The sequence below is a fragment of the Vidua macroura genome, chromosome 13, assembly GCF_024509145.1.
Source record: "Vidua macroura isolate BioBank_ID:100142 chromosome 13, ASM2450914v1, whole genome shotgun sequence".
Taxonomy (NCBI): domain Eukaryota; kingdom Metazoa; phylum Chordata; class Aves; order Passeriformes; family Viduidae; genus Vidua; species Vidua macroura.
This window is the reverse complement of record NC_071583.1, coordinates 11,478,538-11,493,878: the sequence shown is the minus strand read 5'-3', so window position 1 is coordinate 11,493,878 and position 15,341 is coordinate 11,478,538. Positions and strand designations below refer to the sequence as shown.

The 15,341-nt window shown below is 40.4% G+C and overlaps 1 protein-coding gene across 1 annotated transcript in view; it reads right to left on the bottom strand.

The window, feature by feature from the left end:
• Nucleotides 1-9,003: 9,003 nt before the first annotated feature.
• Nucleotides 9,004-15,341, bottom strand: part of KBTBD12 (kelch repeat and BTB domain containing 12) — a 29,847-nt gene continuing 23,509 nt past the window's right edge. The window contains exon 5 of the mRNA XM_053989257.1: nt 9,004-9,173. Within this exon, the coding sequence (XP_053845232.1) occupies nt 9,004-9,173 (170 nt within the window). The remainder of the gene's footprint in view (nt 9,174-15,341) is intronic.

Below are 15,341 nucleotides of genomic sequence, written 5' to 3'. Positions count from 1 at the left end.
ATATTTCCAGTGTTCTCTGACTCCAGTTTTGTCTCAGCTGATTTACTGACATGGAATTTGGTGTAGATTTGAGATCCCTCAAGAAACCATTATGGTTGAAATTGAGCAGATGATCTTTATGGGTGGTTCAACAGTGAGTCTTATGTTGATCCTAATAGTTGGTCCCTTTAGAATTTATCCACCCATATTTTTCAATGGAATGATGGTGACTTTCAGCAGATGGATAATTTCAGGTTTGGATTCAGGTTGGGCATACAAAATGTTCTCTTGATATCTCTTTCTTTGTAAAAATTGCAGTTTAAATCCAAACTAGATATAAATTACAATATATCACTTCTTTTTATTTACTTTTGATTACTATTTATCTCTCAGTCTCAGAGAAGGCTTTTTAAAATGCTAACATTTAACAGGCTTGGTTTGATCTGGCTCCTATTTCCATCATTGGCCAAAAATCCTGCTGGGTCACATCTTCTAAGTAGACATCCCTGTGGATCTCCTAATGCACTTTATAAAATGCATCCAGTAAATCCAATAACAACAGAAATATGATTAAATACACAGTGAACACATGGATCCAAAAAAAACCAAGTTATAGCTTCACTTTGAATTTTTACTTACAAAGATTTACTTTCCTTGTGAAAGTAGGCCATATAAATCTTTACCAATATTTACTTAGCTCAGCTAGGGAAATAAAACAGTAACTACACCCTGATCTGTGCAATATCAGAGAAGTACAAACACATTATAAGTCCTCCTTAAATGCAAGTGGGCAGGACGCTGGCCAACTAGGCAGAGCAAGAGAATCGCTAACACGCCTGAGTTCTACAGACATGCCAAGAGGCTTAGCAGCTTTTAGTGAACATTGCTGTTACAGCAGCTTGCCTGAAATAAGAAACAAAGAAATCAGATTAAAGACTGAGCTGCTTAGGGCAGCAGCATTAGTATGGCAAATTTCCTGGCAAGAGAGCTGTGATTTGGGGCATCAGATGGCTGCTTTATGCTGCAGTGCTGGGTAGCAGTGGATTCCTCATCCCTTCTGAAAAACACAGAACAATAACTGTCAGGAAGGTTTTATCATCTGTGAATACTGGAAAGAGGGTAAATTTCCTGTTCCTGTGGTTTTGTTCATCTGCTATTTGGCATCTTTGTGTGAGAGCCCAAGAAGCCACCAAGCAGTAAGCTATTAATGCACCAGCTATGACAAGGCTTTGGAGCAATTTCAGTGTTTGTGTAGCCTTTGGCTGTTTGTCCCCTCCAAGCACTCCAAAGAGCTGGCTTTACAGTGGGCTGGCTCCAGAGCTGAGGTGAATGCTGGTGCATCAAGGCATGCTTTGAAAAGTGAATTTTCAAGTGGCAATGCTGGCACAAGCAGCTGTTGTGCCACACACCCCTCAGTGAGCACTTGTTCTCAGTGCCTCTCTCTGTGCTGGTGTAAGCAATTTGTAGCTTCATAGCAATATGGGCTACAAAATGATCTGACTGCAAAATGCTTCTTCAAATCCTGCAGATGAACTACAGCTTTAGTCCTTTTTATACTCATTTAGGAGTTCTGACTGCAGCATGAGTGAATACCTTAGTTAGCTTCAGCTGAGCCTGATAATTAGTGAGAGCACGAGCCTGTAACAGCTTGGGCTGCAGCGTGGGCTGCCCAAGCCAGCTAGAAATCACACTGCATTACCCCAACAGCTGGCACCTGCACTATTGAATCTTCACTGCTAATCATTACATCTGGCTTGGAGACATCTATTCAGTTTAAAATCACATCCCACAGCAGCAAGATAGCCATAGCTTTGCCTAAATGGAGGTGTGTTCCTTCTGACAGAAGGGAGATGGAATCAGACACCTTTAAAAGTCACTTTTCTTCTTACTTTTTTATCTTCTTACCTTTCCCTATACACTTCATAGGGTACCTGTGGACTATTCAAGTAGTTAAGTGGGCAACAACATCTTAAAACATGTCATTACTGAAGGATGCTCAAGGAATAAGCAAATTAAGTTTTACTTAGTTTTATTTAATTCAGTAGCTAAGCAAGTAGATGCCACATTGTTTCAGCAATATTGTAAAACTCTTTTATGCATATTCTGTAGGTGATTCCTTGGATGCAGCAGGGTCTTTTAGTGGCTAGTTAAATTCATCACAGATCTGTTACAGAGCTCCCCAGAGAGCTGAATCTTTCCTATAAAGCACGTGGTAGATCATCTAAATTCAGGTCTCAGTTACCCAGTAAATCTACTACAGTTCTGCAAAGCACCTTCTCTTTTTTTGCTTCACTGCAACTGTGTCTAAGTGCATATTTTATTAAATCAGATCTGCTTTGAGAAAAATACAGTTCATTCATCCTTCTAATTACTACTGTTCAATTTTAGCCTCAATTAGTGACCTCTCAATTTGCTAAGATTAGTTCTGCCTGTGTACAAGTGAGACTGGCTATGAAGGTGCATGTAATAAGCCCTGTAATAAGCATTCCTTCTTCTACTTAACATATCAACAATTAGATACGTGGTGTTGCTTTTCTGTGAAGGAGCAAACAAAATGCCTTTGTTGGCTGCAAACACCCAATCTCTCCTTTCCCAGAAAAGCTCAGTTTCTGAATGCTGGGGACAAATATATTACTAAAAATCGAGGTGGTGAGAGCAGTGCAACAGTTTTATTGTTTTACCACTGTATAACACTTCCTGCTATGTGGATCTCAATATAACCTTACAGAGATGTGAGCCCCTCCCTCTAAACACACGAGGCAGCCCTACAAAATGCTTTGGGATGTGTTATTATTATTGTTTCACATGGGGGAACCTGGGCAGAGAGACCAGATGCCCAAGACTAGCAAATGGAGTAATTGAACTGAAAACACACCCAGAGGTTCAAACTTCTGATCAGTGTTCTAGTTACAAGACAGCTCCCTGTGATCCTCCTCCTCATACTGGGAAGCCTGCAAAAGCCTATTGAATGGGTATTATGGCTTTTTATGTTTGGATTCAGCAGTTGTTTCAGCCACATTTGAAAGGAATGAGTCAGGAATTTGTGTATGTGGGAAGTGGTTTCCTCTCACATTACTGCATGTATAGATGAAATACATTTCTTCTACTATGAAGCTGCTGAATGGGAAAATAAAGTAGTGCAGCTGACTGGCACTTCAGTGGCTGTACTTGGACCCTGATAATGAAAAGCCAGCGGCCTTGGGAGGCTGGTTTGCACAATGCATTCCACAGAAAAGCTGGTGAAATCACTTGTATTATTATAAAGAATGACTAGAAAAGGTCAAAGTGAAGAAAAAATACCAATATTAAAACCGGATAAATTAGAGACCCAGTTCTTTAGTGAAACCTGGCCTGGCTGAAAATGCAGGAGGAAATCTGGCTTTAAGGCATGAGCTATAAAGCAATAATGAAGACACCTCCCTCTGTGCTTCAGGCAGTTTTTGTAGCAACCAGTGTTCAGGAATCAGAGATAATGATAATGGCTTGTGCCTGCAGTCATTACAGCCCTGGCACGCACAGCGTGTGAGGCATTTAACGTCAAACTCAGCAGCACCACGCAGCGAGGCAGGGCAGGGCTGGGTGGAATGCAGGTCACCTGCCAACCCTGGCCGTGGCCACACCATCTGTGACATTTCAGAGCAGGCAGGTTTCATCTGGGATGAGAATGAACAGCAGGATTTGGGCTGGGGCTAAAACCTGTCCAAAAATGAGTGTCCACTAATCCAGGGAGCTGGTGTGATCTTCCTTTTGTCCTTCAAAGCTGATTTGATGCTGGAGCAATATGCTTCTGTAAGGTCTGGAGCTGGTGAACACCTCGAGTGGCTGTTCCCAACTTCTGGGGGACTGAAGGAGAAACAAAGGAGTTTAAGGTCTGGTCAGTTAAGTGGGCTGAGGAAGAAATGGGATTAGGGGAAGAGAAACAGAAGAGACCTGCATAAAGCTTTTGTGAAAACTCTGAGGAGAAAACTTTGAGAAAACCTATGAGGAGAACGCTACAGCCAGCAAAAAAATTGGAGGAGGAAGACATAGGGCAGTACTAAAAGATTTCCCCATTTGTTCTTAGCTCATCAAGGAATTTAAGGATCTTTTTGACTTGAAGCCCAGAATAGTTCCAATTATTTAAAGACCAACACTTTTTTTAAGTGCTTTGATGAGTTAAGCAGAAGACAGAGTTGCCAGGTATGTTTTATAAAAAGAATCTTACTGCTGTCAGTAAAGAACTTCTAAAAATAATGTTATACATATGTATATAAAACACATAGGATATTGTGGAACACTGAAAGACAAGGTTTGAAGGTAATTCCTTAGGCAGGGCAGGGCAGCCTGTCAGGAGCCACAGCTCCACACTGTGCTGGATCCCCCTGCTCCAGCAGTGCAAACACAGCCCCAGCCTGGCCTGTGCCATGGGTGCAGCCAGGGGTGATGAGTGAATCCCTCGAGGAAACACCAGGCAGGGCAGTACACACTGAGACATTCACTGAGAGAGAAGGAAAGTGTACTTCTGCCTGCTTTCTAGGTATATTTTTGCCATTTCCAAATATTTCCTTTGCTTTCAAACTCTACACGTCAAATGATAGTAAATTGCAAATGTACTAGTTCCAGCTGAGCACAACTGGGGTGAAATAGCTTTTCTTTGAAGCTGGAGCTAGAGTCCCCTTGAAAAGCTGTAGGGAAAGCTACAGACATATGCAAATGAGAGCTGAATTTCTGACCAGGTGATTGAAAGCATTGTGATTCATGAAACTTTTTTCAGAGGAGCTACATAATCCATTAAGAGAGCAGCCAGTGAAAGGGACCACCCCCGTGGCTAAGACAGCAATAACTAGGTAAATAGCTTATTAAAAGAATGTCATTATCTTCCAAATCAGCAGAAAAGCAACATAGATATTTATGAATATATCTTAACATTAAAAAAATAAATATTCTAGCTTTTGTTATTTTTTCACTGATTGACACATGATCATGGATCTCAGTACACATCTCAAGTAGAGGAAAAAAAAACCAGGATCAGGATCCAAGGCCAAATTCTTTTACTTCTGAACAGTCCCTAGGAAGAGATGGCGAGGCTCATTCATCCCACCTTGGCTCCAGCACATGTTGTAACACTCTGGGAGCACTTTCTGTCTCTGTTGTCACCCTCTTGTATAGATGCTCCCTCAGCCTCTTACCTGGAGCATGTTTGGGAGTGCTGGTAGAAGAGCTGACAGCTCTGTGTGCACCAAGGCAATTTTCTTTTGGCAAATCAAGGCTTTCTGAGTGGCAATGTGTGTCTGCTGGAGCACAATACAGGCACTGCCCCATAAATTTGAATACTGCACACATGTAAAATGTGTGTGTGTGTGTCTGCCTGTTGTGGGCAGGGACTGAGACCCAGGCAAACAACCCCAGCAGTGCTGTGCGAGGGTGAGTAGTCAGATGCCTGATGGTTTCCTGTTTGACCACATGTATGAAAACAAACATGAGAAATCTGCAGGAATCTTTATGAAGTCAGTTATCTATGGACAATTTCAAAATAAAACATTAGCCGGGGTCAAAAATTGAGAGCTTCAATCAGCTTTTTGTAGTATTTCATTTTTTTGCTTTATTCCCTATGTGCCACGTGACCAGCTACCATCCCAACATTTTTCATCATGTATGGGAACTGGTGAAGTACTTCAGCACTTCAAGTGAAACTGTGGTATATGCTTTTGCTTCATAAACCCCCCACCCATTTAAACAGCTTTGCATTTTAGAGTTATGGATGATGTAAATTCAGCCTTGATGAAACACTAAGCTAACTGCTGCTCAGATGGAAAGGGGCTGCAGTAAAATATTATTTCAGTGACACCCACATTCGGTGGAGGTTGGAGAATGCATGCTCTGTAATTTATTTTTTTTTTTTATATCAGTTTTTGTCATAGAAGAAATTTAAACTCTTAAGGACTTTCACAGCAATGTGAGATTACCCATGGACAGAGCAGAGCTGCAGATTCTTATACTCTCAGAGGGATGTTGGCTGAGATCTATACCTCTCAACAAGCATGCTGTCTGCTTCTGCCTTTCTCAGACAAGCTGCACTTTCAAATACTGGTTCAGAAATTTTAGTCATCCCAAGGGCAACCCAGGAACTGCATAGGGCCCACATAAAATTAAGAAGTTAGTGTCCCCATTCTAGATATTTAATCCAGAAAAAAAAAAAAAACAAACCACATTCCCCTGCTTGATAAATAGTGCTAGACATTCTGCCTAGGGCAGAAACAGAGACAGACACATGGGAGTTCCCCCCTGGCAGTCAGACCCCGGGGGCAGCAGGAAGGGTGATGCTCAATGCATGTGAGGGAAGGTCACTTGGCTCTGCTGCATGAAAAAAGCCCCGCTAACTGCTCAGTGCAGCTCAAGCTTACCGATTGCAAGGCCAATATATAAAATATATGACATTACTCTCCTCATCTATCAAGACAGACCTTCTCAGAGTATATACTTTCCTTCCATCCAGCTCATTAAATATCAGTCTTAAAAGCAAAACCTATAAACTGAGAAAGAAACAGCCAGCTCAATAATGAAGTATAAGTTTAATTGAAGAGTGCCAGCTGAGTTTCACATACATGGTCAAATATTACTAATGAAAGGTTGCAAATATCTCCCTTCTTCCCTTGAAATATTCCAAATAGACTGACTTTCAGGGCGTGAAATCCAGTAGATTAGCCCAGGCTTTAAACCACAAGAACTGTAAGGAACAGACCACAGAGCAGAGATCAAAGATCAAAAAAATCCCTTTAAAACAATCTTCCTTAAAGCAAAAAAAAAAAAAAAAAAAAAAAAAAAAAGCAAAAATAGTAGGTACAGTTGCAGAATTTGGAGTTTCACAAGGAAATCCTTAATGGATGCTCAAGACCATTGCTTCCAGCTGCCTTAAAAGCCTTGTAGAGAAATTAAAAGAAAATTACCTTTATTTCACAGTAACAACAAGAGTCAAAGAGTTTCTAGTATTGAATGGTTATTGATTAGAAGAACTTTCTACTGATTTTGTTTAAAAACTTATTAAAGCAGACTTTGCCTCCTTGATCTTACACCTACAACTGTACTTGATGACCAGAGGGGTTGAGATTTTAGGATCTGGTCACTGATTTGTACTGCTGAAGTTCATGGTTGTCACAACTCTGTTCTAGGCAGATGATAACCTATATGAGCAATGGAAAGAAAAAAAGGATGGATGAATAATACAGAAATTATGCAAACACAAGAGTCTATGTTTAGGCTGTGAGAGACATTCTGCTTGGGAAATGTAAAGGGAGACAAGCACTTAGCTGTAAGGCTCATGGATTTACTCCTTTTTTATGTGTTTTCTTTAATTTCTTCCCCTCCAATCCCTTCTTGTCTGAGCATTCCTCAGTGTACTGTAAGAGTTATCAGGAAAAATTAGTGATCTTCTTTCTAACAGTTTTTACATGACAGCTTAATATTCCCACTGTATATTTATAGAATAATTAATGAATAGCAAAAGTTAAAATTGAGAAAGGGCTTTTGGATCATCCTTTCCATGTCTCTCTGCCATAAGCAGAGCACTGCAGTCAAAAAAGCAACAAAAAAGCTGGCATTTTTGCAGCCTAAAACATGATTAAAAGAGAAAATTGAGATGCTCTAAAATACAAATCCTGGAAGTAACTATGGGTAAACTACCTGATGGATTCCCTCATTTCTTTGCCCTTTTTTTTTTTTTTTTTTTTTTTTTTGTTCCACTTCTGTTGCTGCTTTTGTAGTTATCAAAAGCCACTTCTTGCTGGCAATGATTATTCTCATACAATATCATAGTTTAGTGTTATGTTTGCCTCTGCATTGCAGCATGCTGCCATTTACAGCTGTGGCCCAGGAGCACAATGAGATTTTCAGTTCTCTTGTCTGCACTCCCAGGCAGTGACAGATACACTGCAAGGCAGGCACCAGAGAACTGATGAATAGTTACTGGTAATTCAAATGGGATAGCAATTTTCACTCTAACCTACTGTCTTCAAGCCCTACAAAGGCTAACACTGCCTTCAGAAATACTGTTTGAATTGTTCCTCTTCCCTGTGATTATAGCCAATTCTGTTGGTAGAGAATTAGCCTTATTAGCCTCCATTCAAGCTATTATATAAACATTTATTGTTGAGCACATCTCTCCTTTCCCTGTAGCTGTAATGTTGATATGCAGATAATACTGGTCTCAATTATTACTTTTTAGCTTGCAAACCTTTATTCATCTCTCAAGGAAAGTTTCCTAACTGAGCTCTAAGATCCTGGTCATACTAGACTTTGTAATAAATAGGATTTATGTGAAAATTTAAGATTCTCCTTGTCTTTGGTAGAGACTGCCTTCCAACTTTACTGAAAGACTCATTTGTGATTTGCTGCCAAAGGATTAGTTTTCTAATCTGGACAGGTTCAGGTCTATTAGCAAAGACAGGATGTCTTGACTGTTATGTCTGTGCTTTAGATAGTGTTTGCAGGAGCTGGTGTTCTTGGCTAATGGACCTTGGCTAATGGGATTTTGTTTCAAACAAAGGCTTTTCTATGTTTTACCTTTGCATCAGTCAATTACAGTCTGGCACTTGTTTTTCATCAGCTGACTTACTCTATTTCTTAGCTTCCTGGGTAGCTTAGTAGAGCCAAGTGGGATGAGCAGCAAAGGAGGGATTTCCCTGGCTAGAGCTTTCTGTCATGAGTCTGCTGTGAGCTGAGCCCTGGGCTGCCACCGTGCCTGTGGGGCAAAGAGTCCCAGCAGCCCAGGCTTCCTCCAGCACTGGAGCTTGCACAGCCAGATTGAAGATGTAGAGCCACACACAAAGGTTGGAAAACCTTGGCTTTCAAGCACAGAAGTCCAGAGCACCAGTACTATCAAATTAAGCATCATCAGAGAAGCACAGCTCAAAGGCAATTATGTCCTTAAGCACGTGTTGCCCTTTCCTCTCGGTGGGACTCAGCTGTGATCCAGAGCCAATGCAGCATTTGTCTCCCCAAATTCTTCAGTCTCTGCACAATCTGGAAGCACTGAGAGTCACTGAACTTCTATTGATTCACTAAATCTGGAGGAGGAGGGATAAGATCCCGTGGGTTCAGCCGAGCAACAAGGCACACATCGTAACTGTCGTGCATGAGGACATTGGTGGCCACCACGTTCCACTGGTTCTCCCACGTGTCCAGCTCCAGGATCTCTTTGGTGATCACTTCATGACGAGCTGAAATACAAAGGCAACAGCAGCAGGCATCAGGGGGCAAGTCAAACAGGATCAAAGAGGTTTGGGCACTTGTTATTATGAACTTTCTGAAAGGGGAAATAAAAAGGTAATTTCTGTGGTACTAACCCTGTCAACATACAGCAAATTAAATAGTGCAGATGGAAATCTCCATTGCATTCAGTCCTCACACTCTGGGTGCCAGGTGCAGCTGCAGAGACAAAAACATCAAGTGCTCCATCTTTGTAGAAGCATGCAGGTGGCATTTTATCCTGCAATCAATTGTCAGATGCTCATCTTTTAGAGACAGAGTATTGCCTCTTGTTCACAAGCATGCCTGCATGCAGTGTGTTCTTTTCTTTGCCCTGACCAAGATTCAATTCTCAGGCTACAGGAAGCACTCCAATACTATGGCTTTTCTTGGGTGCACAGTCTGGACATCCTGTGATTTAGGGAGAAATAAAGACAGGAAAAGCCCCCAAGGCTCTAGATGTACTTTAGATGTTCTGAAATGCTGAGGAATTTGTCATGGACAGGCAGGTTAGAAGAATGCCATTAAATCACAGCCAATCTCCAGACAAGAAGCTTTTTACAAAGACAAACAAAACATGAAAGAATCACCATGAAGCAAAGAACCAGCAGTGCTATATTAAAATTCTTACAAGGCCACAAACCCTTCCTTTGCTATCAACGGTCATGAGCTCTGCAACAATTAATACTCAAAGTCAATCTTTCTTAAAAATAAAATCATCTTTCATTTCTACTCGCTTTTTATTTTCACCTTAAAGTTGCTTTCTCACAGCAAGTAATTTCAGCCTAAATTTTCCTTATTTTGAGCTAAGGACATGAATGTGCCTTGCTGTCAGATGAGCCTTGGGAGAGATGTATTAAAAGCCAGACTTCCAAGAACAGTCACTTCACTGGGATAAGAACCATCATAGCAAGGTACATTGACTACTCAATGCTGTTTTACTGAGTCTTAAGAGACTGGTGACAGAATAAAATTTACAGGCTCAAGAGTGAGATTCCCATTCAGCTATCCCTTATGGGAATTTTTTTATACTAACAAACCCCCAGCAACAGCCCTATCTCACATGTATCAATTGCACCTCATGGTTCGGGCACTGCCCATATGTGTAACTGACACTAAAGGATTGAAGAAGGCAAAAGAATGAAAGCAGAAAAGCACCCAGAGACACAGATTGTTTCTTATGTTGGAAACAGACCACATATTTCTCCAGGGGACAACAACTCTGGGGGTTTAGTATCCTCAAGACAGTTCTGTTATGGTTTAGGTTCCACACAAGATTGGTGTTGATGTTACCATGATGTAGTGTGGTATAGTAAAAATGCGGTGACTCTGGATGCGGGAAGAAATGATGATAACCGGGTCCAGATCAGAAGGCTGAAGGACAGCTTTATTAAAACTATACTATATTACATGAATATACTATTTAAAGAGATACTATACTATTCTACATACTTACTTCTTATTTTTCTAACTCAAACTCATGACTCTCTGCTGGGAGTCCAAGCTACAGCTGGATCCCATTGGTCATTGAACCCAAACAACCTTCACCAGTATCCAATCCAGCAATCACTTCAGGTAAACAATCCCCATACCACATTCCACATGGGGAAAAAAAAGGAGCAGAGATAAAGATTGCTTTCTCTTCTTCTATGCTTCTCCTGAAAGACAGAATTATGTCTCTCTGTCCAGAGAATGTGAATGTCACAGCGTGGTGGGATTTAAAATACCCCTACGGCTTTCCTGCCAGGAGGAGCTTTGGGGTGTGGGGAGGTCAGATGGAGACAAGACTTCTCCTCCCAGGAATGGCTTCCTTGCTGAGTGGGTATGTTCTGTTTTCAGCAGGTCCTGAACACGCACAAGATCTGTGGATGTTGCACAAGCTTTGTGGACATTTCTGCATGTTTTTGTCATGCTTATCTAAGGAATCCACTCACCAGCCATTCACCATCACCCTCTTTCATCTGGATAAAAGAGGGCAGCACAGATTTTCTGCCCCAGCTTCCACAACCTGTTCTCATTTCCCCCCTGTTATGTCACAATTTATTGTGGTATAATTTTTGTTGGTCCAAAGCCAGACCTCTGGGACTCTCATAGATCTGCACCAGCCTACTCTCCAGGAGCTTTGAGTAAGATTTCAGGATACAGTCTCATCTGAATAGTCTTTGTTCCATTCCTTTCTGTGAAACAGGTTATGATGGTTTGCTTATTGAACGTGGACTTTATAGGAGGATAATAATACTTTGGAAGACTGTACCCATTCAAGACAGAAGACAGCAAAATGCTAAAAAAGCCATTACATGTGAAAAGAGAAGACATGACTGAAAAATAAATAAATAAACAAATAACACATGCCAGTACCAGCAAACTCCTGTATGACCCTGTAAGAGTGAAGAGGTTTTTCCTGAGGCAAATACAGAAACACAAATAGACCAAAGCTGTGACATAGGAGGCTCCTGTCTCTGTGGATTTTTATTAGATCATCTCTTTTATGCAATAAATTTTTATGCCTGCATTTTCTTTGGCATGGATGATGACAAAAATGAGGCAAACACAGGAAAAATAATCAAATCCTGGAACCAAGACATTCTGTGAGTGATTGCAACACTTCAGAAAAAGAATTCATAATTAAAACATCAAAGGCAGATTCAGCAACCCTTCCTTACAAGCCTTGCTGTGTTTTTTCCTGACCTGAGTGACTCTCAACCTTTATGTCCCTTGTTTCCCTTTTCTGTGGGATATTCTGACTGGTTTTGTTCCACACTAGAAATTCTGCTTTGCAGCACAAGGAGTGTTAGTTAACTCTTAACCCTTGGGAGATAAAAAGAGTCAAGGGAAGCAATAATTTCTCTAGTCTTATCTTGTTTAAAGGAAATCAAACAGCACCCTTTAGATGAGAAAGTTCATGTGAGGCAAAGCTCTGCTCAAAATAGTCATACTTCAGAAAAAAAAAATTCACCTCTTCTATTTAAAAGAGAAATGAGTTGAAAAACTTCAGTTCTCATGCCTTATTTTTAATTTTTTTTCTCTTAATTTTTCTTGGTAAGAACAACAGAAAAGGTGGTGCTTTTGATTCCAGGCTGTAATGCTGGATTTGGGCTTTAATCCCAATAAACAGCTTGAAGGTACAAATAATTCCTGATTCTTCTTCATTGATTTGCCTTATTTAATTGCAATTTTTAAAAGGCAATATCATAGCAGCCTATTTTGCTCACAGAAGAATCACCTGTGACACCGACAAAAAGAAATTGGCTGTACTGCAGAGCGTACCTTCTTAAAAAGCCACCCCACACAACTCTCTGTCCCCACAGCATTATTCTGCCTCCATAGCCAGACAACCACCTCACCTAATGAAAGGGTTTCACTCATTTTATTTCTACAAAATGAGGCAGTGGTTTTCTGCACATTCTTGTTTAACCATGAGACGTTTTAAGAAACTTTCTTACACTGTGATTTTCTGCACAGGATTTAAACTACTTTGTATTACAATTATTCCAATTGTACAAACCTAACCCTGATGCAGATCCTTTTCTAGCAGTAAAACAGTGATTTATTCATACTGAAGAAAAAAAGAGGCTAAACCAGGAAAGGGATCATTAATCACAGCGTAACTTAATCCCCATCAGAAATTGTGGTGTGTTAAAAACAGTCAGAACTATTTTGGTATAATTTTGCCTTCTTGATGTACAAGTGCAGACTGAAGGTTAACAGTGAGTCTACAAATCCATCACTTCCCAGTGACAAGACTTAAATTACACCTGAAAATGTTTAATTTAGAAGTGTTAAAATTGTATTTTATATATGCAAATACAGTAGTCAAAGTAAAATTAGTCTTATATAAACTAACTTTTATATTCTGGTCTGAAAGCAAAATACTTTCCCACGATTTTTCCCATTATTTTTTTCTTTGAATGTGCAGAAAGAAAAAGAACAAAAGTATTAATTTTCAGTAAGTGATTGCCTCCACTCCATATACACAATAATGTTTTTTTTGGGAAGGTTTGTGATTCACTCCCCAGATATGGCCAGACTTCGTTTTATGCCATAAGTTTTCCCATGCCATTTGAATCAGGATTGAACATAAATCAGGATGAATGATTCTTGGAAAGATGCACGGTATGACTGCAGGCAACATAAATATTTCATCTGCTTTTTCATCTGTTTTTTTGTTGTTGTATTTTTGTTTTGTTTTTTTGGCATTTTGGTTTTGGGTTTTTTTTTGTTTTTTTTTTTTTTTTTTTTTTTTTTTTTTTTTTGTTTTTTGTTTTTTGTTTTTTGTTTTTTTTTTTGCTTTGTTGGATTTTTATTTCTTTGTGGGTGTTTTGATGGTTTTTTTGTTTTGGTTTTTTTTTAACCACATTCCAGTTCTGATTTGGAGGCTGGGAAGGAAGGAAGAACTTTCCATATGACAATAGTTTATGACAAATTTATTACCACTTTTGGTCTTTTTTTTTTGACCTTTCTTCCTCCTTCTCATTTGTAACTGAAAATTCAGGTACAATTGTTAGGTTTTGAGTTGGGAGGGCTAAAGGGAGGCAGATGTAGAAGAATTAAGCAACATGCTTAGCAGGTAGAAAATCCATACTTCATCCAAGACTACTAACCACACAGCTATTACATTTGTAAGCCAAGATAAATAAATTCACTCTACTGTAGCCTGCTCATTATCCAGAGGATTGAACTTAAAAAAAAAAAAAATCATTCAGTATTTCCATTCACTGGAGTGAAATCTATAGCAAGTTTGCTGAAATGTGGTTGATATTTCATTGCTTCTTGCAGAAGCCCATTGACATCAGCTGGGGGGTTTGCTCCAGCACAGGAATGAGGAAGCAGAGTAGTGGAGACAGCAAGAGCAGGTGCTAAGTCACAAATCCTGATGCCTCTGCATCAGTGCAGGGCAGAGATATCCAAAGTGTTTGGGGACAAGTTCACCTGCCTTCTAGCAGCGACAGAGCCACACTGACACACTGTTAGATGGCCAGCAGCACCTCAGCAACTTTATCCAGAGTAGGGCCACCTTGTGTGCTGGGAAAAGCCTCAGTGTCACATCTGTCCTTGAGCTCTGTGCCCTTGGACATCTTCACACAGGCCACTTGTCTGAGCTCCTCCTGATGTTGGTTCTCAGGTTGATACATTTTTTTCCTTTCCAGTTGGAAGTTTCCTAACATGTTCTGTATTCTTTTACCATAAATCAATTTATATAAATAAATCTAAAAAAAAAGCCACCAAACCTGTAGCAGTTGGACTGCTGTCTGCTCTACTAATGGAAAAAAGCACCTGAATATCACAAGGTGCTTGCCAATTTAACAGTTCTTGAAATATTTACTCAGGTGTTTCTTTCACTTGTTTGCCCATTTCTTGATACCAAACAGCCACCCAGAGCTGTCTTGAAGCAGTTCAGCCCCCACTGCTGGCTTGTACCTGTTTTTTCATGCCATTATCTGTACCAGAGAATGATTTCAAACATATGGGACTAGCCTCTGCTACTTATCTTCCTCACCACTAATAGCTGCTTTCATAATTACATGAGGCAGAGGTAGGTAACCTGGGAATTCATATTTGTGTTGCAATGGGATAGAAGTGCATTTAGATTATTACTACCAGATCTCCTGGCTCCTCATTTGCAGTAGGAAAAATAATAAGTTCATCAAGTCTGTGGCCTTCCATCCCATTTGTGTGTGTGAGCTGCTCCCACCAGCCTCGCCTGCGAGACACAGGCAGCACCCTGCTGAGGTCAGGGACATCCATCATCTGTGCCTGTGGGCAGGAGCAGGCACAGAATACACAGGAGAGGGAACTTGGCTGTTTAACATGCTGGCCAGCCTCCATGAGGTGAAGTACCAAGGCAGTGGATCCCACCAGACACACCCAAAGCTGGGAGGAAGGTTGGGGCTTGAATTTACCACTGTGGCAGCTTGGTGTTTTCCCAGCACCTGCATGGAGTAAGGTAAGATATTCATTCTCATAGACAGGTCCTCTCTCATCCTGATCTGCTGTGCAATTCTTCAGGACCATAGTTTCATGATCCACCCATTCACTCACAAACCACTAGATACTAAAGCCAAAATACATATATATATTTATAAAGAATGGGCTGGTCTAAAGAAGGGAACTCCTAATTCAGTTGCTTCAACTCTTATCCT